At 39.8% G+C, this 24,025-nt stretch overlaps 3 protein-coding genes across 3 annotated transcripts; 2 read left to right on the forward strand and 1 right to left on the reverse strand.

Moving 5' to 3' along the window:
• The first annotated feature begins 4,192 nt into the window (after window positions 1–4,192).
• Window positions 4,193–7,805, forward strand: proca1 (protein interacting with cyclin A1). Its single transcript, XM_062385292.1, has 4 exons — window positions 4,193–4,789; window positions 4,887–5,019; window positions 5,526–5,660; window positions 5,790–7,805. Exons 1-4 carry the CDS (start codon window positions 4,279–4,281, stop codon window positions 7,483–7,485), a joined length of 2,475 nt encoding a protein of 824 aa, XP_062241276.1. The 5' UTR covers window positions 4,193–4,278; the 3' UTR covers window positions 7,486–7,805.
• Window positions 7,806–12,130: 4,325 nt separating this feature from the next.
• Window positions 12,131–16,018, forward strand: ca4b (carbonic anhydrase IV b). Its single transcript, XM_062386551.1, has 8 exons — window positions 12,131–12,191; window positions 12,392–12,436; window positions 12,536–12,700; window positions 13,042–13,187; window positions 13,282–13,374; window positions 14,184–14,250; window positions 14,492–14,655; window positions 15,739–16,018. Exons 1-8 carry the CDS (start codon window positions 12,131–12,133, stop codon window positions 15,922–15,924), a joined length of 927 nt encoding a protein of 308 aa, XP_062242535.1. The 3' UTR covers window positions 15,925–16,018.
• A 3,412-nt stretch (window positions 16,019–19,430) lies between these two features.
• On the reverse strand, window positions 19,431–22,551 carry si:ch211-105f12.2 (RIMS-binding protein 2-like). Its single transcript, XM_062386277.1, has 5 exons — window positions 21,805–22,551; window positions 21,289–21,445; window positions 20,321–20,442; window positions 20,156–20,227; window positions 19,431–20,063 (listed from the first exon to the last, which is right to left on the reverse strand). The coding sequence occupies exons 1-5, from the start codon at window positions 22,024–22,026 to the stop codon at window positions 19,998–20,000; spliced, it is 639 nt and encodes a 212-aa protein (XP_062242261.1). The 5' UTR covers window positions 22,027–22,551; the 3' UTR covers window positions 19,431–19,997.
• Window positions 22,552–24,025: the final 1,474 nt, after the last annotated feature.

The raw sequence follows: 24,025 nt of genomic DNA on the forward strand, positions 1-24,025 counted from the left end.
GCATGCAGATAAAAGAGGAACAGTTTTCAACTATAGATTCTTTCACAAATGTTACTTCTGTAAATCAAATGAGATCAATGCCATTGTGATTTCACCAGATGTTTAACATTACTTGTGCTTAAAACTTGTGCTCTTTCACACAGTTTCTGCTCATATATGGATCTTTTCAGTGACTTGTTTAAACATGGCATGTTTCTGACCTTTACTACAGAGACGTGTGTATTTCTCCTCTGAGGCCTCAGCTGCAAGACGTTGTGACATCCATTTGACTTTTATATCTGTTGTTGATGCCTGGTTTCTATGAGTTGCATCTGTGAGGACTGGGCACTAAAAACAAACCCAACACTGTAGTCCATTGAGAGCAATTGAGAATCGACACTAGACTAAATGAAGTGAGACATATTCATCTCAATACGTTTTGATCTCATCAGTTAACTGAACATAATAAACTGCTTGATTCTTGACTGATGCTTTTCTTCCTGTTTTTCACTTGCTTTCATTTACTATTTTATTTAATCCTATTATTTTTACGTACATATTTGTGATTTTCCCTTCAATGAGATACGTACATACAGAAAATTCCTCCTCTGATCATGTGAACATGTTCATATTTTCTCTCATCCACGCCTGCAGTCCTGAGGTGTTTGCCTTCAGAGGACCAGCGTGTAAACAGGCTCAGGTTGCGACAGGGCTCACCGCAGGAGACACGGAATCCATGATGAGAGCGTTCAAGCCCCGGTGCTGAGATTGAACAGATTATCACTGTTAGAAAATAAACTCATGTCTGAAATTTCAGACCCTTTTTTGTGTAACAGAGTTCAAACTGAGCTCAAGAATGCGTGTCCACATTTCTGCCAACAGTAACTTTCTCACACTTCTGATTTATGCGTAACCTGAACCCAGTGAACTTACTGTACAGTTATTTAACAAGTTTGCATCTGCTCAGGAATTTACAGGATAATAAACCTAACAAGATGTATACATGATATTTGACGGATTCTGCTGTTTGGGTTAATAGTGATGAATTAAGAGGTTTTGAAGTATCTGATAAAGAAATGCTTAGACCTGCTACAATACATGTGTTTAGCCACCTGGTGGCAGTGTAAACGGGCTGTAAACTAAACATAGAAATAAGAGTGTTATCACCTTATAGCAAACAAACAGATGGATATTTACACAACCGCAGACCTGGAACAACATCAGGAGAATAGTCTTCTGAAACTTTTACAAAAGAAACCGTTTCTCTTAAATTCTTTCAGAAAAAGTTTCAGAAAACCGAAGAATATTATACTTCTATAAACGTTTTAGCTATACTATATTCATAAATAGCTTGACCAATATGCATGTGTTTTGACTTTAAGTTTATTTGTAAAATTTTTGACGATGCCTTTTATGTTTCACGTAAATTACTTTGGTTTGCCATGTTGTCAAAAACTTGGAGAATACTTTACTTTAACTACTGCATTTAGCATCTATATACCCAGTATATGTAAAACTTCACTTTTACTTCACACTAAAATGTATTAGGGAAGTATTACTGTAGAGTAAAACTGAAAAAGAAAGTAGTTTCATTGTCAATACTGATATCTGGCTTAACAACAATTGATTCGTAATTCTTAAAATTACTTACATTATCATTTACTTAACTAAATGTTTGCAGATACATTTTCTGTAAGATGACTGATTGATTGAACTACAAATCATCACTGCTGTGTTACCGGGTTCCTGGTGGAAATTAACATAGTCTCATGTACAGTGGAGGTCAAAAGGGCCCGATGACACATCTCTGTTGGAGGCAGATGGGAAATGAAGACACATTTTGTATTACGACTGTGTACTTTACTGTTTCATCATTTATTAAGTGTTCATAAATTCACACAGGAGACCTTTAAAGTGTTAATTAGAACTTTATATGTAATAAACCATTGTTGTTTGCTGCTTATATATATATATTTTTACATTGTTACCGATACTTGTAGCACATTTCATACAGATCAACAGCTCTTGTTTTTTATGAAGTCACTGCATTCACTACCTTACAAGAGTCATTTTGTTGGACACTTTGCAAACACATCTGGTCTCACAAAGGGGCCCTGACACCTCAGCTCATCCAGGGGGCGCTGTTCTGAAGCTGCCGGCCTGTCTGTGGATGAGAAAAATGTAACCCAGCAGGAATCCTAAAGTACACAGATACAAGTGTCCGCTTTCTGCTTCACTGGGTGATGTCAGTTGACTCCAGATATCTCCTGATGAACAGCAGGATTACTCACGTCTTCTCGCACTCAATCCCTCCTCCACTTTAATTTATGAGAAACTAGTCCCCCCCATCCTCCTCCCCCTCTTTCAAGATCTGGTCGGATGTTGCCTCTGGTGATTTTACATCATTTCTCTCCGCCTTCCTACAATCCGATTTCAGGGGCTTGAGTAGGCTGGATCTCCGCCTCTAGAGCTCTGACTAAGACCAGCCATGTGACATAACACTGGGCTGATTAGAAAGATTTTCTTTTCTCTGGGGAACAGTCCCTTGTTCACAGAGTTCTTCGTCCTTTTCTACACTCAACTGTGAGAATTTGACATTTGTAAACCCACAAAGTTTTTGATCGGTTACAGATGGACAATAATGCAATCCACAAAACCCGTTTCTTGACTGAGTGGATGAAAGAAATCACTGAATAACTGTTTTTTCTTTTTCTTGAATTGTTGTGTCTAAGCCCGCTGTGCAGGCAGCTTGCTAGACACCACAATGTGTACCACATCCTGATCCACATATCCAAACACCAATTAGCACATGAAAGATACATCAGGTTTTCAGATCTTCAAGGTCTTCCAATGTTGACGTCAAAAGTGAAACCTAATTCAGCAAAGAATCCCACTTGGTGCTCTCAAAACCTTTCCAGTTTTTATTGTCCTTCAGAATAAAGGTACAGTTGCAGATTGATGACCCTGGAATTGTCTTTTTAACTAAACTCCATCTACATTTCTTACTCACTGAGCAGCCGAACACACATTTGTTCGGTGAAAATGAAATTTGGTTCAAACGAATGTGTTACACTTGCAGGGTTCTTAACGTTCAACCTTCCATCCAGATCAATAATGTCATTGGGGTACAAGTCTGGAGATGGTGTAGGTCTTTCACTATTTGATGCCACTCTCTGGTCCTTCAGATGTTTTGGGTCAATGAACCTCTGACCAATCAGTCGGTGTTCATTTGTTAGAGGAAAACTGTGTGTAAAATGTATTTTTCATGGCAGTTTAAACAGTTTAGTTAGTTAAAATACAATTTAGTTTTTACTACCTCGACCCTGACACATGTTCAATCAAAACAGAAACAATTAAACTGCTCTGAAACCTTTGTTCACATGCAACATTCAGTACTATTTTCATGATAGAGGAGAAAAAAAAAATTGGAGCATTTTGACAGGGAACTGTTTGATGATATGAGGGAAGAGTTACAAAATCCATCCAAATATACATAATTGGCCTGACACACATTTAAAACTGATTTAGGGGTTTGCATAATATATCAACATGCACCTATAGAAGCAACTTGGGCTAATGTTGGACTACTTTGAGTAATAAGGGCACAGTCATAATTATAATGCTGAGTTTCTTAATCACCATCACTTCAGTATCAGCCTCAGGCTCGTGGGCTGTTGAGGTCTCTGTCAGTCCGGGGGGTTTGCGTGCAGCACCAAACCTTTCTCCACATTCCACAATGAAAGAGTTCAGTCCCTGGCGCGCATTGTGATTTAGGTCATCGCCAATTCAGCGCCTGTTTTGTGGCATCTGAAAGATGTCCAATCTCCTGGGTTGGCACAATCACCCCATGCCTGTTACCATGGGGAGCAGGGCAAGCTGGAACCTCCTCCGTGCGCGTTCCCAAAGTAAATCTCCCCTTTCCAGGGGGTTGAGGCTGGGGGGTTGGGAGGTAACTAGCGGTCATATGTGCAGTGGAAGTTGCAGGAGGTTCACGAGCCACACACCCACTAATTAACCCTCTCCATACTCCTGCAAAGGTTCACTCAGTGGGGTGATCTGATGGATAATGCGCGCGCTCAGTGCGCATTGGCCCTCAGTGTAACAGATGAAGATTCTCAACCACGGTGGAAATCTAAAGAGGTTAATTCAGCTGACTCCTCCCAGTGATGTCATTTACCGTATTAATAATCGCACCACTCGAGTTTCGCCTTAAAAGTGGGAGGGCTGCACGGGATCGCCTGGAAACCGCTAGGAGCTGTCTCCGTTACGCGTGGTGCTGAAAGTGCCACACGCCGCATCATGTGGTCGGTCTTCTTTGTCTTTCTGTCTTATCTGGACAGAAACTTCGTCAAGGGAGAATTCCTGGACGCGGAGAAGGAGAGCAAAGAAATGTTCTCCATGCTCAATGGCACCTTTTGCGCAAAGATGTCCAGCGTTGGGGAGAATCTCCTCTACCAGGTGTCAGACGGCGCCGAGGTGGTGCGCTCCGTCGTAAGTCCCGCCGGCAAGCTCGTGAACTGCACCGTCATAGTGAACCAGATGCAGGTGAAATCCTTCATGCACGAGTGCAGGCTGGGGCTGAAGGAACAGAGAGCCGGGCGCCAGCTGGAGACGCGTTTCACGCGCATGGATGAAGCCAAACTAGTTTGCCACGAGTTCAGAGAGAGGCCCGGGCGCAGCGTCAAGAGGGAGGACAGCGATGACTCTTCGCTACAGAACAAGGTATTAAAAAGATCCAAGAGGGGCTTCACCTATCCCGGGACCCTGTGGTGCGGAGCCGGTAACATGGCTGATAACTATGAGCAGCTGGGTAGGTTATACAACTTCTACATGTTTAAGCAAATTACATTCTGTGTGCATTAAGAATGTTTCTGCACGGTTTACTATCAGTGACCTCCTCTTTGCAGGAGACTTTGCAGAGACCGACAGCTGCTGCAGAACTCACGACCACTGTCCTCAAGTCATCCACGCCTTCTCCTCAAAATATGGCCACACCAATTTCAAGTTGCACTCTATCTCCGATTGTGACTGTGATAATGCGTGAGTAAAAAAATATTTTATTCTTCTGTCAGACCCAGATTGTTTAAGATTTGTTAACCAAACTCACAGATAAAAGGATTATATATAAAAAAAAACAGAGGCTGGAATGTGTTGAGTCACCTGCGTTTAGTCATATTGACAAACCTGTTCTGTCCAAATATCGACACGTTGTGCGCAGTGGGAGTTTAAAAGCAGATTTGCACAAAATGAAATCAGAATTAATAGATTATTGATGATGTTAAAATAAAGTGAATTCAGTGAACTCAGTGAATTAAATTTGTTGCTATGACAACCAACTGGTATTTCTGCCCCTTTTGGTTGTAGCAATATTGTCGATATCGTATATGGACGGCGAAAAATAAGGTTTTAGTAAAATCTAAATTTCAGAATTAATGAGCTTAACTTGCAGATGCATGACAATTCAGGATACGTGTCTATATCTTAACACCTCGTTTAAATGTTTGTATCTTTGCTATTGACTTTTTGTTGTATCCATTTCTCCGAAGGTTGAAAAGTTGTCTGAGGAAAGTCAACGACACATCTTCCAGGGTTGTTGGTCAGGCGTTCTTCAACGTTCTCAACGCGCCTTGCTTTGAGTTAACCTATGAGGAGCAATGTGCAGAGCGGCACTGGTATGGCCTGTAAGTATGGAGTTAAACTCTTAAGTAGCTTTGCAGCATACTGAGCAGTATTACCCCCTGATATCTGCACTCTAACGCCCCCCCCCCCCCACACACACACACACCTTTGATCCCTCTTTTTTTTCATAGCTGTAAACGATATGAGAAGCTCCCCATTGCTCTGCTGAAAGAGGCGATCCCATACGACTTTGGTGGTATTGATGTCATCGATGAGCTGACAGTGGCTCCTCCAAAGAATAAAGAATCCGGGAAAACTGAGGAGGAGGAGAAACCGGAGAGTCCATCTCAGTCAACCATGCCAGGCCCTGAACATCCCTCACTCACAAACGTCGTCACCGCCGCCGAGGATTTCATCAAGGTCCTCGCCACTGTATCCACCTCGCAAAGCTCCACCAGCGACTCTGACAAAGAGACTCAGAGTTCAGAGAAGAAGAAGAAGAAGAGGAAGAACAAAGGGAAGAAGAAGAAAACCCCTAAAAAGCTTAAAGGAAAGGGGAATAAAAGAAAGCAGAAAGCAGAGGCAGGTGTCCAAACAGATGACAGAGCTGTGGTTTCGCCTTCTGGCAGCACACCAGGGGAAGTCATCGCCCTGAGTAACTTCATCAGTGAGTCACACAAACATGACCAGTCAAGTACAAACAGAGCCGGTGACAATGAATATGAGCTCAAAGGAAAAGAGAAGCCCTCCAACGAAGTCATGAAAGATGAACCAGCTATGGATAAGGAGACGGCTTCCACCATGCCATCGATCATAGTCCAGAAGAAGCCAGCAGAGGAAGGGACTCTTTCAACAAACACAACCATTCTTCCACGTAAAGCAAGAACCAGAGGGATAAGAAAGGGGGGGAGAAAGAAGAGCAAGAAAGTTCCTCCTCCTTCTCCTGAGGAGGTTGTAAGGAGCACAACAGACAAGTCAAGTGACATTTCTGTCCCCACCTTCATTACCATAAGCCCGATGGCACAACCCCAGCAACAAAGCCTTCAGAGCGACCCTGAAAAGCGACCTGTCTTCAGCAGTGCTGGTACCCCCACTGGAATCGCCAAAGTCAAAAGGAACAGGTCAAAGGAGAGGGGAGACAGAGAGGGGAGGAAAAAAAGGAGGAAAGTCAGCACAGCTTCCCCCATTGTGGCTGTTGCCCATGAAAATTCCTCCGTGGACAATCTGAATGTGATCCCTCTCAACAGGGTTCCCACCGTAAGACCGGTGTCCACTGCAGATCCGCAGGTTTCTCACCGGCTGGACATTTATGGGGCGAGAACATCCGACCACATTACAGCTCCGAACTCGTCCTTTAGTGTTTTGAAGAGGCAAAGGTCAAAGAAGAGAGGACTGAGAAGGAGGAAGACGGCTTTGCCCTTTCCAAGTGAAAAACCATTTTATCACAACATCTCTGACAATTTTCCCCCTATTCCCACGACTCCAGCCCTGGGTAGCAACACTCTTGCGATTCGATCCACAGAAAGTCTTCCAACTCAGAGTGTATGGAGGCTTTTCACAACAGCGCCCCCTGCGGTCAGTGCAAAACGACACAGGCAAACAATCAGGCGGCACAGGAAGTCGAGACAAAAAGCCATGCCCACTACTCTCAGCAATGGACTTTCTGTCCTGGAACAAACTGAACACATGCCAATGACATTTACAACCACGCCGTCCAAAATCCCCACTGCTGACGAGCCCGGGCCACAGACGTCCGATAGGCCCCGCGTGACCACCTCACCTCCTCCCGCCATGAGCCCGATTCAGATAACGATTGAGAAAGTACGAGCACAATTCACCAGGAAGAAGAGGAGGAAAGCAGCAGCGCTATCTACCAGACAACAATGAGAACAGCGGGATTCGCTGCAAAAAGGCCACACTGGCTCTGCTAGCTTCTGTCAATCAGATAAATCTGCTTCATAATGAGATTAATGATACATATTCAAAATATATAATCTTCTTTGTTCGGCATTAAAATCACAGTTATGGAAGAAAATCATTTTGATTGTATAATATGGATCATCTTCTGTTATATACTTCATATGGATGTGTGTAGAAAATTTTTCTGAATGACCATGAATGTATTTCACAGTGCTTCCATGTAGCTATGTCGAGTGAAAAAATGAATAAAGTAAAAAAAAAAAGTTCATCAGTAGTTTTACATTTGAGGATGATGCCTCTTTTTTTCCCTTGTCAAGAGTTTGAGGGTCAATGCTACTTTCATTCCTGTCAGCTAGCTGCCACACAAACCACATGCTCAAACATATTGTTGATTTACATATTTGGTTTTGTATGAATTAACAAACTAGATATATGCTAACTGATCAGTTAGTGTAGTTTAGTTTACTGCTAACAATTGGTAAGCTTATTTGGTTATCTTACTTCTATCAGTTGGTTAGCTTACTGCTAGCACTTGATTTAGAACACAGACATGAATGACAGTGGCCTACCAATCCAACCTATAGACTGTAGATGAAGAGACCCAACCCCAGACAAGAAAGCAAAACATTTCAAAAACATTTGATTATTTCCTTCAAATTATCTGTAACTAACTGATGTCTGCAAAGCAGTAGAGATGTGTGACACTTTACTCGGGCTAAAATCTTTTTATGTCCACATCCCCTGTTATCTCAGCTGGAATATTTAATCAATATTGGAAGAAAACCTCGAGGCTCAACCCATAATCTGCTTAACCAGAATTTTTTTTGTGAACCTTTCTTTTCGTACTGTGAAACCAGAAACCATGCCAAGAAAACGTTTGTGTGTTTACTGTGCTCTTTAGCTCCGGGGCACTGAGGATCTTATAGCTGCCACCTGCCTGTGTGGTTTGAGACAGGGCCACATTCTCCACACAGATTAGGAGCTCACTTATACACTTTCACCTCCAACCAATGAGGGTTGTAACACCCAGTGCGCTGGCTGAAATCCTCCAGGTCAGCTGATTCTCACCCTCTTACTAGAAGAATTTATCTGGACGTGTTTCAAAGGCCAACATTTTCCAAATTAGACTCACAGAAAATACATGTTGGCATTTTTGAGGAAAGAAGAATCATTTCTGGGAATATTCCCGTTCCTTAATGTTGCAAACAGTGGGCGCGATGAAACAATGCAGACTTTAATGCTGCAGCTCAACTTTGCAGATTTTTTTGGAGGACATCCAAGCATTCAAAGGGGCTTAGCATTCAGACACAATCGTAAGCTGAAATGGCAAAGTGACTAACACAATTAGATGTGTGGTAAAGCCGATTCTCACAAAGAGACGGGAAAAGTGGCAGAACATTTAAATGCTTGTGTAAGCGTATGACCTCTGAGAAGGTTTTGGCCTTGTGGTAAGTTTACATGAAACATCATCCAATGGACTGAAAGTGTATGTTTCAAAACTCCAATGACTCTGAATCGAAGTCAAAATATAAAGAACATTATTACCCACAGGATGAAGAGAGATCTTCTGCACAGATGAACAGAAACAGTCTAGTTCACCTTAAGTCATGTCATGATGCCCATTATCCTCATGAGATTAGAGTCTCAAGGTTCACCTGATCACGACACCAGAGTCAAGATGGCATTCCAGCAGAGGCCGTCAGTCCTCAGGTCAACTTTCTGTGGAACACGACTTTGGTCAGGCATAATGTTAGTAGCACAATAGTAAACACGTATAAAAAAGAAAGTTCTGACACCAACACAGGTATCTATCTATCTGTCTATCTATCTATCTATCTATCTATCTATCTATCTATCTATCTATCTATCTATCTATCTATCTATCTATCTATCTATCTATCTATCTATCTATCTATCTATCTATCTATCTATCTATCTATCTATCTATCTATCTATCTATCTATCTATCTTAATGTACTTAGTTACATCCTACTATGGATTATTACTACCGCTGATAGGCGCAGCTGATACAACCTTCACACTGTATTGTCTCGTTATTGCAGCGATGGCTCTCAACATATGAGGGTGGGCTCACACACAAAGGACAACGCAATCTGTGGTATAGAGAAGGACACAGTAATGAGAGAACATACACTCAGCGGCAGAGAATCCAATAACCTATTATAGTCACCAACAAAGTGGAGAATTTATTGATTGAGAGAAACAGACCTACAGAGGTTAAATTGGCTTGTGTGTCATTGACGGATGAGGAAGTTCACGTTCTTCTGTTGTTTCTGAAATGAGGAGAAAGGCAGCTCATCAAATTCAGACAATCCTTCAGCAGCAACAGTAACTCAAATATGATGCACAAACAGGCCAACACAGTGCTTCACAGACAATTAACTCAACAACGGAATGAATATTTAAATCAACCCTTTGCCAGATTTTCAATGGCGTGACTGGTTCAGGTTTTGGTTGTTTTACCTGAGCCTGTTTAGTCATCCACCCTCCTTTCATCTTCTTAACCTGGGGAACATCATGCCACTAATGGCCACTGCTCTGTCCACGCCCCTTACAACAATTTTTAGCAGCCAATCCTAGAAAAGACAACCCACATTTTTCGGACACACATTTTCTGTTTGGGTGCGAGGAACAACGTCCTGGCCCCAGGGCTGACTCTTAACAAGTGGAGTACGTAAGTAGTAAGTGCACTGTGCAACATTTGTGTATTTCTACAAATGTGCAGTCTCTACACAGACAGATGGTCATTAACATCAGAAAGATGGTGGGGGTGGTTGGCAGGCACCGGTGTCCGTTGGCTTCCGTTGGACGGGAAGCTAAACAGGCAGCTCTCTGCAGCAGGAGCACAGAAACAGATGAAAGTTGGTCTCTGTCTTCAGAACCTTCTTTTTCTTATTCACTAAAACAGAAGCTTGTGAGTTTGAGTTGGGTTGAACATATGACCATTACAGTAACATATACAGAATCAATGTCTTTGTGCTGCTTCAAACTGTCAACACATTTGTCCCTTTCTGTCACAACCATTGCATTTCTGAATAAATATGCGAGATCGTGATCAAATATGAAGACAAATTAAAGTTTACGAATCAACAATGTTTTTAACTCGTTATCATGCAGTGGTGGAAACAAATACTTGGGTCCTTTTAATTTGAAAGTACAAAAAAGGCGTTTTTTTCTGTGACCGACATTTTCACCGAGGATATGTTTTCACTCGTGTCCGTTTGTGTCTGTCCCACTGAGGATTAACCACTAGACCAAGTGAGTTGGTTCAAACCCTCTTGACAAGTCACAACTGAAAATGTTACCTTGTTAGTGCTGATGATCTTATAATTTCAAAGTAAAACTTCAGCTGGATCACTCTACTGCAGAATATACATCTCTTTTGAATACTCAAAGTACATTTAGCTAAATATTATTGAAGGAAGTAGACAAATAAACCGGAGGTGTTCAAAATTGTGCTTGTTGGGACCTCTAGTGGAGAAAGTCTTAATGAAACTCACACAGTGGAGATTATACTTCAATCAATCAAATAGATTGATATGTAGTAGTAATTAAACTATTAGTGCAGCTCCAATTGAACCAATTAGTAAAATGTTAATCACACATTCAGACATGAATAATAATGATCCAGTGATATATAAGCATAGTAAACAGAATTTTCAATTTGACTAACTTTCTCTTAATTTCATTACTTTCCATGATAAAATAAATTGGCGTTTGTTCAATCATACGTAAGGTTAATTGTATCACAGTTAAAATACAATTTGATTCGACAACTTATTCAACGTCTTATACAATCTGAAGCTGAAGTGCAACAAATATGTTACTCTGAACCATGAACCCATGTCCTTTCACTTAAAAACCATCTATTCCACAATCAGATCATCAGTTTCACAAAAGTCATAAAAAGGTCAGATGAAGAATGTGTGAGTACAATCAGCAATCAGCCATCACATGACCGACATGTACAGGGCGCACCCGAATGTCTCCAGTCTGAGAGGGGAGATGCAAGAAGGGTGTCGCATAATAGGTTACCCATGCTATTTCAACAGTGACAGGGTAAAAGGTGAGTCACCAGAGAAAGCACTGGAACATGTACAGAAGATTAAAAAGCATACCCGTGAATAGGGAGGGAAACATGTAACAGCATACACAACAACCAATGCTTCCAAATTCTACATGAAGTGAAAATATAAATAATGTGGACTGTTCCAGATGCTATTAATAGAGTTCTTGGATCAACGATATGCAAGTGTATAATAATAATAATAATAATAATAATAATAATAATAATAATCATCATCATCATCATCATCATCATCATCATCATCATCATCATCATCATCATCATCATCATCATCATCATCATCATAATGACAACAGCTTTACATTAAATTTAAAGTACATACTTAAATATCCCTAACCCTAACCCATATCTGGAGGATATCAGTCTTCTTATCCCAGCGTTTGCTACGTGTGAGTGGTCACAGAACTCACAGGTAGTAAAAGAGGTGGATCTACCTGTCTTATAACCGGCTGGTTTCTGCCATCGTCCCTTGAAACGATCATGGACACATGCAGGACATTTGCAATGCTGCTCGTAGCTGTTTTATTTTTTCTTGCATCTTTCCTGAGGATTGTCTCAGGCGCAGGTATGTTTGTGGCTTAAAAAAAAATAATTACAAATTCTATGAAAAAGTGTAGTAAATGCATTGTTGTGTATTTGTGATAGTTTGTTGGTAAATGAGCAGTGTGTAATCAAATATTATTCAACCAAAAGTTTTTGTGCTTTTAATAAATATTAAGAAAAGAAATGCAAATTATTTTTTTTCATAATCTGTTTTTGTTCTAGATTGGTGCTACCAGTCACAAGTCACATGCAATACCACCTGTGCAGGTAAAGTTTAAGACTAAACACCAACAATGTGCAGTTAAAAAAAAAAGCAGAAAGCAGTGTGTGCAGCATCTGAGTTCTTCCATCCTCCTGCCTTCACAGGTCCAGACACATGGGGACTCGTGTCTGAGCATTGCAGCAGGAGATCTCAGTCTCCTGTTAACATCGTTACGAGGAGAGCTCTTCAAGATGAACGCCTCACTCCTCTTCAACTCACCGGCTATCAAGAGACTTTTCATAGCCGAATCATGAACACTGGTCACAGTGGTAGGTCTTTGTGATCAATGAAGGTTTAATTGAAAAAAAAAGATTGGTGTTTAAAAAACATTTAGTCACTTCTGGATGATTTAAATCAGTTTGGAAAGCGATGCTAACTCTACTAAGAAATTGAGAGCAAAAAAAAACACCATTAAGCAAAAAATTACACAAAATACCACAAACAGGTGCTAGATTACGAAAAATAGATTCTAAAATAGAACCACCAAGGGAATCAATGGTCACAATGAGTCAAAAATATACCAGAATGATGTGCCAGTCAACTCAAATGACGCACAGACTGGATGGGTTCTCCATGAACCATTTTGATCTTTTTGACTGATGTTTTCTAGTTAAACTGGATTTGTCCAGTAAAATGAGGATCCAGGGAGGAAATCTGCCTGCCACGTACAAGACCATTCAACTTCACCTGCATTGGGGCAAAGATGGAGGGCCGGGTTCTGAACACTTAATCGATGGAGAACAATTCCCAATAGAGGTATGAGATGTGTTATAACAATCACTGCATGTGATAAATGTAGGAAGAATTATACCTATACAAATGTTACATTAACTTAATATGTCACCCAAAGATGCATATTGTTCACATCAAAGACAAATATGACTCCTTATCCGAGGCCGTCACAGACCGCACAGGTGTGGCTGTACTTGGATTCTTCTTTCAGGTAATTTTTTTGTTTGTTCTATTATCTTGCAACAAAAGAAGTCTATGTTAAATATACTGTTTGGCAAAATACTGCATAAAAATGTTGCTCTGGATTTCTTCGGGCTCAGTAATTGTTCAAAGTGTCAATGAAAGCATGTTTCAGGTTTCATGTTTCAAGAACTTAACCGGGTTATTTTCAATTAGATAGAGGAGCAGGACTTTACGCTCATGACATTAAGGATCAATATAACTGCTGGCACTGGTGGTACTGGTGGCACATGGTGGTTCAAATTCAAAGATATATTAAATACTAATAAGGAGATTTTCTGAATTGAAGTCAACATCAATGACAAACATTTTTTCAATATTTTATTAACTAAAGGGTCCAAGAATCGAGCCTTGAGGAACACCAAAAACATTTACACTAAAGAATGACTGTAAAACATAAAATTAACTGGAATTTGCACTAATGAGTTAACCAGTAACTTTATAATGGGCTTAAACTTTTATCGAAGTTTAACAGGCAATAAACTTCGATAAAACTTTGAAAAAGTGATTGTTTAATACCTGACCCAGATAGGATGAGATAGGACGTAAGTCCTAAATATACGTCATTGTTTCCTTGTCATCAGCGCACACAAAGCATCAATTTACCCGCAAAAAATATATTTCAAGGGACTTAGCACTGCTTCAGTTTGCAGTTCACTAATAAAAGGTCATTAATGACATATCAAGCTTTTCAAACCAAATAATTAACAGTATTTATTTGTTTATTTGTTACATTTTCTATTTATTTCAGCGAGGTAACATTCTATCCTTTCATTGCAGGAGTCTGAATTTGCAAATAAGAAATTTGACCCCATTATAAAGGCCCTGAAATACATCCAACAATCCCGTAAGTCTTGTTTGCTGGCATGGAAAAATAACGTAATTGTGCTTCATTATCTTGGGGACGCCGATCTAATTGTTCTCCTGATTGTTACAGCATCAGGCTAAAGTGCAATTTTAGAGATAACAAAGTTTCATAAACACATTTCCTGATGAATCTATCACTAAATCCGACACCTTGTACTAATTTTTTTGATACTAGATATCTTGCTTACTTGTTTGTCTTGTCAATGTTTAATAAAAACCAGAAAACAGCACCACACTGAGGGAGGTGTCGCTGGACATGTTCACTCCGCCGCAGAAAAACATGACCAAGTACTTCCGCTATGAGGGTTCCCTCACTACACCGGACTGTGCTGAAGCTGTCGTCTGGACTGTGTTTGAAGACACTATTCCTCTGAGCAGGAAACAGGTAATTATATTCAAAATACTGCCTCTGGTACCCCAAGGAGGAAACCGAAGTTCTGTGCTTAAGTTGATACAACATTAAAGGTTCAGTGTGTAGAATTTAGTTACATCTAGTGGTAAAATTGCATGTTGCAGCGGAATACTCCTCAACTCACCCTCCCCTTCCAAATGTGAAAGAGAACCTCTGGCAGATGAAAATATAAAGTATTTAATATAATGGACCCATTCTAGGGGAAAGAAAACAACAATTCATTAGATGAAACACACAAGTAAAAACATCACTAGGATTAGTTTATATTCAATTTCTGACAATAGATCCCTTTCACCTAATTCTTACACACTGGACCCTGAAATCAGTTTGGGCAATCCTCATAAAGTCATTTACATCGCTTTCTCCTCGTTATCTCTTTATTCTTTTGGTTCATTGTCACAACTCACATAACGTAATTTAGTCAATCATTAATATGCTAATTACAACATTTACTTTTGTCACCACATATAACATACGAGTCCATACCTCACCAGTACCTCACCATCTAGTGCATACTTGTGACACTAGATGGTGAAGTACTGTACAAAAAGGAGTCGTATTCTCTTACATGGTTTGCAGTTTTCGCTTCTATGGAATTTACATATCAGTGTTTTATATCATGACAAAGGTAATATTGCATAACCACTAAATTTATTTTTGATATCTGTAATATTATATGATCACTATTTTTATGTATATTAACTTTTGATATCTATAATGTAACATATATTTATTATGTAACGTATGTTTTAAATGTTTGGTATTGGTATTTAATGATTGTTTTAAATTGTTTGATATCTGTATGTATGTCTTAAATGTGGACCCCACTAAAAGTAGCTCTGTCTTAGGGTAGAGCTAATGGGAATCCTTCTAAATAAACAAAAAAACTTACAGACATGGATGTTAACTCATACTTTGCAGAGGCATGAAACACCGAAGTGGTTATTCCAATTTTTATATTTATGTCATTATTTAATTAGCTTAAAACGTCTGTTTCGTGCACATGCAGTACGTTGCACATTTGACCCGTGTGCTGTGATTCCCTCCTTGTTACAGCTCAGTGCCTTCTCCCAACTCCAGTTCTCTAACGGAAAGCCAATGGTCAGAACCTACAGACCAGTGCAGCCCATGAATGAGAGGCAGGTGTATTACTCCAGAGGCCACTTGGCATCAGTGAGCACTGTGTTACTCATCCTGGCAGCGCTGGTGCCCAGTGCACTCTCCCTGCACACCACAGCATGAACCTTAGTGAATGAACCTTGATGAATGAATACTGATCATACAAGAACTGCAAATACAAGAAATGTATTTAAAAGTAATTTAAGTATGTGTGAGTCTACGGTATGCACTGTGTGCGGTGTTATGTTCCGATAAAAATAAATGTCATAAGCATTTTCTTTAATTGTTCTATACTTGAGTTGTGTATTTTTAAGTTTAGGGCTCGTAGTTTAAGTCTTTATTTGCACCACTTTTGACTTTTGATTGCACCAGGAAGGATGATCCAGTACAATCACAGATTAATAGCTGGTATTTCTTTTGTTCTTATCTGATATGTTATCTTTCCTGTGAAGATTCCTTCCTGTTCTACGGAAATTTGCACTCTGACCTGAGTTGCGGCTTTGTTCAAGCTGTTGGGTTACAATAGGTTAAACCTTTGGTGCGTGACCTACTGTTAAGCATCAAAGTTTGATTCCTGCTTGTTAAAAAAAAAAAAAAGACATATACTTTTTTGTGTTCTTCTTCTCCAAAAATTATCTCATTATCTGTTAATAGATATTCGGAATATATTTGATTATATTATTTGCATTAGATTTGAAGTAATTAGTGTAACATCCATTGCATGAATAAATAATGTTACTATTAATCATGTGCGGTTTGTTATTTGCCAAATTTGTGTGTGTGTGTGTGTCTGTGTGTGTGTAATACAAAAAGCCTAAAATATTCACCTTTAACAATCTGTGAAATTGTTGGTTTTATTCTGAAAGATTTCTCAACTACAGACTACAGCTAGCCTGGATGTGCTTCAGTTTCACCACCACTATCATCCATTAAGTGGCAGCACTAAGCACTGGTTTCAGGCAGCAGTTGCATTGTGTCATGAATGGCCTCAGACTTTTTATTTCTATCCTCAGGAGTCCAGAGGAAGTTTCATCTTGTGTGGCAACAATCATGATGTAATGAGAAAGAAAAACAAAATAATCGTCGTTGATAGAATGTGCAGAACCACAGGTGGTAGAGTCAAAGTTTCCAGCAGATGCTCACAACTATATCAAATGGTTGAATAATACAAATGATAATTTATTGCAATGCGACTGTTAACATAGGACATAACTATTGATTATCCTGTCCGGCATCAATCATCATAGGTGGAGCATAATTCAATCAGTCCTACACTGTTACCTGCAGGATTATACCCACTGGTGTCATTAGATGCTGCGCTTGTTTTTGGCGCCCGGACACTATCCCTATCACCTTAAGTGCTCAAGCAGATCGGATATAATCCCATGTTGCACAGGAATAGATGTCTGATGCAAGCACAGCATCAGTGCTGAGATAATCTGCAGGATGCACAGTCATGCTCGCCTGCAGCAGAGCTCCATCCCCTGCTTTCTTGGACAGGACAGAAAAGCATGTGTGTGCATGTGTTCATCTTCATCATGAAAAAGGCTTGAGGCCCCGGTTTCCCTGCAGAAAACCAAACTCTGTTATCAACACCTGCATCTGCGAGCTTGACTGTGTGCGTGACATTTCTATTCTTTTTTCTCTCACAAGGACAGCTTTTCTCGGTTTGTGCTAACAGCCCATCCCCCACTTCCTCTTATTTCTCTTGGTGTGACTCTGAGGTTTGTGTTGTCGTGACAACAGAAGACACGGCCCATCTCTCGTCTGTTTGCGAAGTTTCTGTTGTTGCAAGCATATTGCACATTTGCCGCCAGGATAGGGAAGAGCCTTGCAGCACCATCCCCCACCCACACCTCATCAGATGCAAGCAAGGCGTGAATGAGTTCTCAGAAATGTAAAGGAGATTTGAAGCTTCCTGTTATCAGCACAGGACATTTTAGACTTAGAGTAACTTTGATGACATGACGTGATACTTGCTCATAAACATTTAGCAGCCCCAGAATCTTTACATTAGGTCCTTCAATCAAATTTTAGTCAGTTTAAGATCTTTGATTTATCATTATCTTTGTATCTTCAGTCAATGTATATCTAAATGCTGCATCTTATACTTTGGAACACATCCACATCAAGTATTATCTGGATCACTATTCATCTGCTTTAGTGTCTAACTTCTTTTTTAGAAGCAGGTGTACTGTTTGTCCTTATAAGGGATAAGCTCACGCTGCAGTGGTGCAGTACGGCCACGCGTAATGGGCGTAGGCTTTGAATGTAGTCTCAGAATAAATGTGTGTGTATGTGTGACTGTGTGTGTGTTTGTGTGTGTGTGTGTGTGTGTGTGTGTGTGTGTGTGTGTGTATCACTGTGTGAAGAGAGAGTAAATATGTGCACTTCCCAAAATAAAGTAAATTCTGAGACATTGGTACTATAAGTATTTATAGTTTGCATAGCGCTATTTGATGTCGATGGCTGTATATAAAAATATTTTCTATAAATACTTTAATATAATTCAATTTTATTTATATAGCACCAGTGGAGAAAAATGGAGAAGAGAAGAGAGATTGGTGGAAAGAGGGGAGAGAAGAGAGAGAGAGATAGGGGAGAGGGCAAGGAGAGGGGGAGAGGAGCCAGGGACCAGAAACAGTTAATACGATGAAACGTGTGACGATCTATATACAATAATATGAAATAAGATATATAAAGAATTCTATGAAACATGTGTTGACGCGCCTCCAGAAAAGTTTGTAAAGTAGTTGGACCTATAAACACCTAGAGCAACTACAAGTTCATACATACTGTTTAAAACTGCTGTGTGAATATAGAAACATGCATGTGTGCATTCACTTCCCTGCATGGAGCCTGTGGTGTGTGTGTGTGTGAGTGTGTGTGTGTGTGTGTGTGTGTGTGTGTGTGTGTGTGTGTGTCTGTGTGTCAGAGCCTTTCCTGTGTAAACCACGTGGCTCAGACAGGGTTAATAAAAGATCTCGTTCACTTCTGGGTTTTCTTTCTTCTGCAGAGTCCAGACACTGGTAAGACCCTGACCCCGAGTGACTTTTTTAACAGTGACAACTAATGATCGCTCCTTTTGTTTTATTTGTTGTATTCCTTCCGTAAAAATATAGCGCAAACCTGTTTCGTCAATGTCCTGTCTCAGCATTTTATTTGGCAACAATGTTGAATTAGCAGTTGATGGGAAAAGTTCATGTTTTTCACGTTTCTGTTTTACTATGTTCCCTTGTGTCATATTTAACGTGTGAAAACTTGACATTGTTCAACCCATCGTGCCGTCGGCGTTCGAGGTGAAGCGACCGGGATCTACCGATGTACAGTGTTGTCACCCATAAAGTAGAAAGCACTACTAAACTTCTCTACACAGTGTAGTGTTTCCTACTTTATGGATGAGTATACTGTTGGCTGCAGAGAATACAAGAAGAGACCAGCGAGCTGCGTCAAAGACTTTTTGCCACCATCATGAAATCCTGTTGAATTTCTCTGTCGTTTCTTTGTTTTTTTCATTTAAGATTTACAGGGTGGTGGTTAATCACAAAGTCATATGACAATGATGAGACTAAACCTTCATTGATATGCAGTAAAGTAGCTGAGACGTATTGTAAAAGAACACAGGTAAATGTTGCAGATATTCAAAGTTTATTTTACACTGGACACATAATCAGAACATTAACATTTTTGTTGTACTTTACATTAAAGTTGCGGTAAAAACTCAAAAATTAAAAAATATTCTTTCTTTCTAAGAACTCCTTTATGAGCTGATAATAGAAAATGTACTGTATAGAGCGAGTATAAGGCAAATTTACATCTTTAATACACTCTGGTCTGCGAAAGCTGAGACTGTTAATGTATTATTAAGGCTAAAATAACCTATAGTTCGTGAACAGGCTTTATTATAATTAAATACTAAATGTATATTTTTGCAAAGTCAGTCAGTCGCTCAAGTTGGTATTTTAATCCAAAGTGACCTTTAACCATCATTGTTGTAATTTTCTGTTTTTGGTTTCTTTAATAAATGACTTGCAATTTTCAATAAAATATATTTTCGGAGATTTGTATGTACAGTATTTGCAGCGTCCGCAACATCACTGGTATTAATGATAATAATGGTTTATTCAGCAGCTGATTTCTTTCTGTGTCTGAGACTTGGCATCTGTAACAAACATCGCTTGTCCTGGCATTTTCTATTAATCCCATGGAAACTGCTGCAGGAAGTTTGATGGAACCAAACCTCGTTGTCCGTGCAGGTCTCCCTGAAAATTAAAAATGAAAGTAAAAGCTTGTGTGAAAAAGCATAAGAACAAAGCAGCTGTGACTTAATTCAAACTGTAAAGATGATGCTCACAAAATAAAACCCATCTTGATCCATGTCCCCTAACACATAGATAATGTCTCCTGAACGAAAGCCGAGTTCATCCTGTAAGAGAGAAAACGTTAGGGTCAGATTTCTTCAATTTGTTTTGAGTATTACACTTAAATCATTTGCTTCATGAGGGATTTCCGTGCTTACTTCACTGTCCACGTTGGGCGAACTCTCCCATGGATCATAATCAAATAAGGCCACCATTCGTTGAACAACCAATTCGTCACTGATACTGGAAACATCGCTCATCTCTGGTGTTGGAGAGAAACCTGTCGGGCAAAGTGTAAAAAAACCATCTCTCCTTGATTTGAAATCACACAACAGTAACACTGAAGAAGACAATCTGATTCCCCGCACGTCAGCGAACGCATAAGATAAAGCCATCCTAACGTTTCAAATAAAGATTTGTTAATCGCTTTACTTCTTATTTGTTGTTGGATCTGTTTTTAGTTTTAGAAACTTGTGAAAGTTGAACACTGTCACAACAGGAAGCAGCGCGGTGCAAACATCCTCTATGATCTCGGTCTTCTGCAGAACCGTTGAAGGTGGAGACCATTGATGGGGGTGCTAAAACATAACTTAGTACCTTTACTCAAGTACGATTTTGATATATCTGTACTCTACTTGAGTTTCATAACACTTCATTCATAGTGAAATACTTGTATGTGATGGATACTGTTGCTACTTATAAGATGATATCCCGATTTGAAGTGTACAAAAGCATATGAGGCACTTTCAAAATATAATGATAGAGGCTTTATCAATATGTTTTTTATATCCATCAATACATACAAAACATCAAGAAAACTAACTAATCTATAACCATGATGATTAGATGCATGTGCTATATGTTATTATACTATGTATTACATACTGTCTATCTTAGGGGCCTTTCTCTGCTTTTGGTATTGTGACTGCATTTGAATTCTTTATTGGACATTTTCAATGCAGGACTTCACACAATAATTTGGATGTACTTGTACTTTATTATACATCTGCTACATAAATAAATACAGTTTGCAAGTCACTTTATGTATATAATGACAAGTTACTTTGATTCCTATGAAAAATATGATTAACTTATAAGATATGAATGCTTTCAGAGGGGCTCATACCTGTGTGGTCCACAGGGAGGAAGCCCTGCTGCATGAGTAGATGCTTCAGGTACTCATCATCCACCGGGATCTCAGACACCATGTTACTTGGCACAACACCGGAGAGCCCACCAGACTCCCCGTCATAGAAACCATCACGGTCTTTGTCTCCAAACACCTAACAGAAGCAGAAACATGCGGTTTGGTTGCTTTACTTATCTTAAGGCACTGGAGGGGAAGACAAGTGAATGTGTGTGGATGTGGATGTTGCAGCAGTTATCAGGTTCAGCTACAAGGAAGCAACATTAAAAAACAGTGACAGGAAACAGTAAATGAAAAAAAAAGCTAATGTCTTCACACACTTTCATGTGGCCTGAATCCACAGCACAAACAGGAAACATCATCACGCCCCTTCCAAAGAAGCTGATGCAGTGAGAAAACACAACTCAAATCAGAAGAGATATCACTGTGCACCAAACTGTCCACTGCTTTAACATGAAATTACAAAAGTGAGCGACGTAAAATGTATTTTTTTACCTTGATTATCTGTCCTGGTACAAAAGGCAGCTCCTCTGCAGCGGTCTCGTAGTTGGGAGACATGGCTGCAGGGTTGTATGGGTAAAGTGCCACAAAGAGTCGCACGGTGGGAATGGACACCTGGCTCGCACTCTCCAGCTCCCATTCCCAGAGCTCCTCCGGGGAGGCGATCCTCACTTCGTTGGGGTAAATCAAAACGTCCAGCTCCAGCCTTGTCTCCATTGACAGCAGCGGGAGCGCTCGGCTGTCCTCTTGGCAGACAGATGGCCGCTGTAGACAGACGACTGCTCCTTACTCTTAGCCTAATTTCAGGTAACTCAGCTAAGCAGAGGGACCAGTAATCCTCTTTGAAGGAAGTGGACATTGATTAGTTCAGCACTGCCTGTTACAATGCAGGACTCGTCATGCAAAGTAATGGGAGCCAGATGTTTTCTGTATTATCAGTGTTATGTTGATAGTTTTATTGTGCTGCTTCTGACCGACGTGTGGCTGCTGAGAGATTTCCTCATGGCCACGTTCTCATTTATCTTTGAACAGATGCTTCAGCTAGATTTCGCTATAGGCCTCCAAACAGTTATTGTCTCTAAATGTCCAACTAGAGGCCTTGGATTGTATGATTATATGCCGACTAGTTGAAAGACTTTTATATTTCTTTCTCTGTTCGGTGTCTTCTTCACTCATTCGGACTGTTGGTTGTAAAGTAAACGATTGAAAGTGTTGAGGAACAGCAACCTTTTTCATTTTTGGTACATTGCTTTTGCACATGATGACAAGTTGCTTGTATGCAGACCAAAAGGCATGCTCAGATGAAAAGGAGCACAGGAATATAAAAGTAAGAGAGCAAGTTGAAGCATAAGGATACGTTAAGATTTTTTGCATAGATTCATGTCTCATAGGCTTGTCCTTATCTACTCTACAAAAAACAGAGGAATCATTTTTTTTTCTTCTATAGATCAAACACTTTAAGTACAATATTTATATTTGTTTAAGTGTGAGGCAGCAGCAACTGAAAAAATAACTACACTGTCAGTGACTTGACCCAGTTTACGAGTCGCTGAAAGTCAACCCTTCTTGACCTCAGGGCAGGTCAGCAGGTGATAATCTCCTGCTGCAGAGAGGGAGAGAGGTTTAACGAATCAATGTGTGTGTGTGTGTGTGTGTGTGTGTGTGTGTGTGTGTGTTTGTGTGTGCATTTGTTTATACCTTTATCTGTGAGTGAGATAACTGCTGGTAAGAACACAGACAGGTTGAATGAAGGATGAAAACGTGTTTACTTTAAAAAAATAAAGCCTACCACTGTTCAAGTTGGTTTATTCATTTATATATTTTACTGTAATTCTAATTTGGGTTGATTCACATTTGATGTTTACATTTATTTCAAAGGGGAAATAAACAACATTAGTAATTATGTCCCTTGTTCATTTAAAGTCCCACCTTTGAAAAATTGGATGACAACTTTGTTAGCCTGTTGTCAGTTTCTAATTTCCTCCGCATTCATTTGTTTTTGTTGCATCAATACTTTGTGTATCTTCTTTGGATATTTTTAGTCAATTATATATTTCATAGACCTTTTAAGTTGATTAAATTTGTTTTGTCAATCGAAATGATTCTTATGCTGTGTTTGTTTATGTGGATTTTGAGCTGATGCCGACAATCGTCCAAAAATAAATATATAAAGTTGAACTGTATTTAACTGTCCTCTGCCACTGGGTGGTTATTCTAGGTCAGAGCTTGTGACCTGAGAATGGTCTCATGGTGAATAGGTTTACCATTTTGAATGGTTTATTCTCACAGTCTTTCACTTCCATTTTTGTCCACAAGAGAGAGCTGTAAGCTGCTAAAGTAGCTCCTACAGCTTATTAGCCCAAGGACTCTACAGAAGACTTGAATTACTCATTGAGCTGAACAGCTTCCTTCAGGGTGGAAGGTCGAAGTATTCAGATCCGTGTGTAAAAGTCAAAGTATCAGAAAAACTACTCACAGAAATGTCAATCTGGTTTGTATGTGTCTTTTCATGGATTTATTGACAACGTCTACCTCCTGCACGATGACAGAGCACATGTCATAAAGAAAAGAAATGACAATGAGTTGCACAAACTGTGAATAACAATATTACCTGGAAAATAATTTCCAATTCAGTGCAATGAACTGCAGCTGTACAGAGAAGCTATGACATTGCACTTTACTAACCCAGCCCTCACAGTGAGTTATCAAAGATCCT

This window comes from Platichthys flesus, chromosome 4 (assembly GCF_949316205.1).
Source record: "Platichthys flesus chromosome 4, fPlaFle2.1, whole genome shotgun sequence".
Taxonomy (NCBI): Eukaryota; Metazoa; Chordata; class Actinopteri; order Pleuronectiformes; family Pleuronectidae; genus Platichthys; species Platichthys flesus.

What these genes read in the sequence shown, in the direction of transcription:
- proca1 (XM_062385292.1), top strand. Translation starts at nt 4,279, where the DNA reads ATGTGGTCGGTCTTCTTTGTCTTTCTGTCTTATCTGGACAGAAACTTC. An exon ending in TGATAACTATGAGCAGCTGG is followed by an intron (nt 4,790 to 4,886) that starts GTAGGTTATACA and finishes TCCTCTTTGCAG; the next exon opens with GAGACTTTGCAGAGACCGAC. An exon ending in GAGCGGCACTGGTATGGCCT is followed by an intron (nt 5,661 to 5,789) that starts GTAAGTATGGAG and finishes TTTTTTTCATAG; the next exon opens with CTGTAAACGATATGAGAAGC.
- ca4b (XM_062386551.1), top strand. Translation starts at nt 12,131, where the DNA reads ATGCTGCTCGTAGCTGTTTTATTTTTTCTTGCATCTTTCCTGAGGATT. An exon ending in GAGAACAATTCCCAATAGAG is followed by an intron (nt 13,188 to 13,281) that starts GTATGAGATGTG and finishes TGTCACCCAAAG; the next exon opens with ATGCATATTGTTCACATCAA. An exon ending in TACTTGGATTCTTCTTTCAG is followed by an intron (nt 13,375 to 14,183) that starts GTAATTTTTTTG and finishes CTTTCATTGCAG; the next exon opens with GAGTCTGAATTTGCAAATAA.
- si:ch211-105f12.2 (XM_062386277.1), bottom strand. Translation starts at nt 22,026, where the DNA reads ATGGAGACAAGGCTGGAGCTGGACGTTTTGATTTACCCCAACGAAGTG. An exon ending in TACCAGGACAGATAATCAAG is followed by an intron (nt 21,446 to 21,804) that starts GTAAAAAAATAC and finishes TGCTTCTGTTAG; the next exon opens with GTGTTTGGAGACAAAGACCG. An exon ending in ATCAAGATGGGTTTTATTTT is followed by an intron (nt 20,064 to 20,155) that starts GTGAGCATCATC and finishes TTTAATTTTCAG; the next exon opens with GGAGACCTGCACGGACAACG.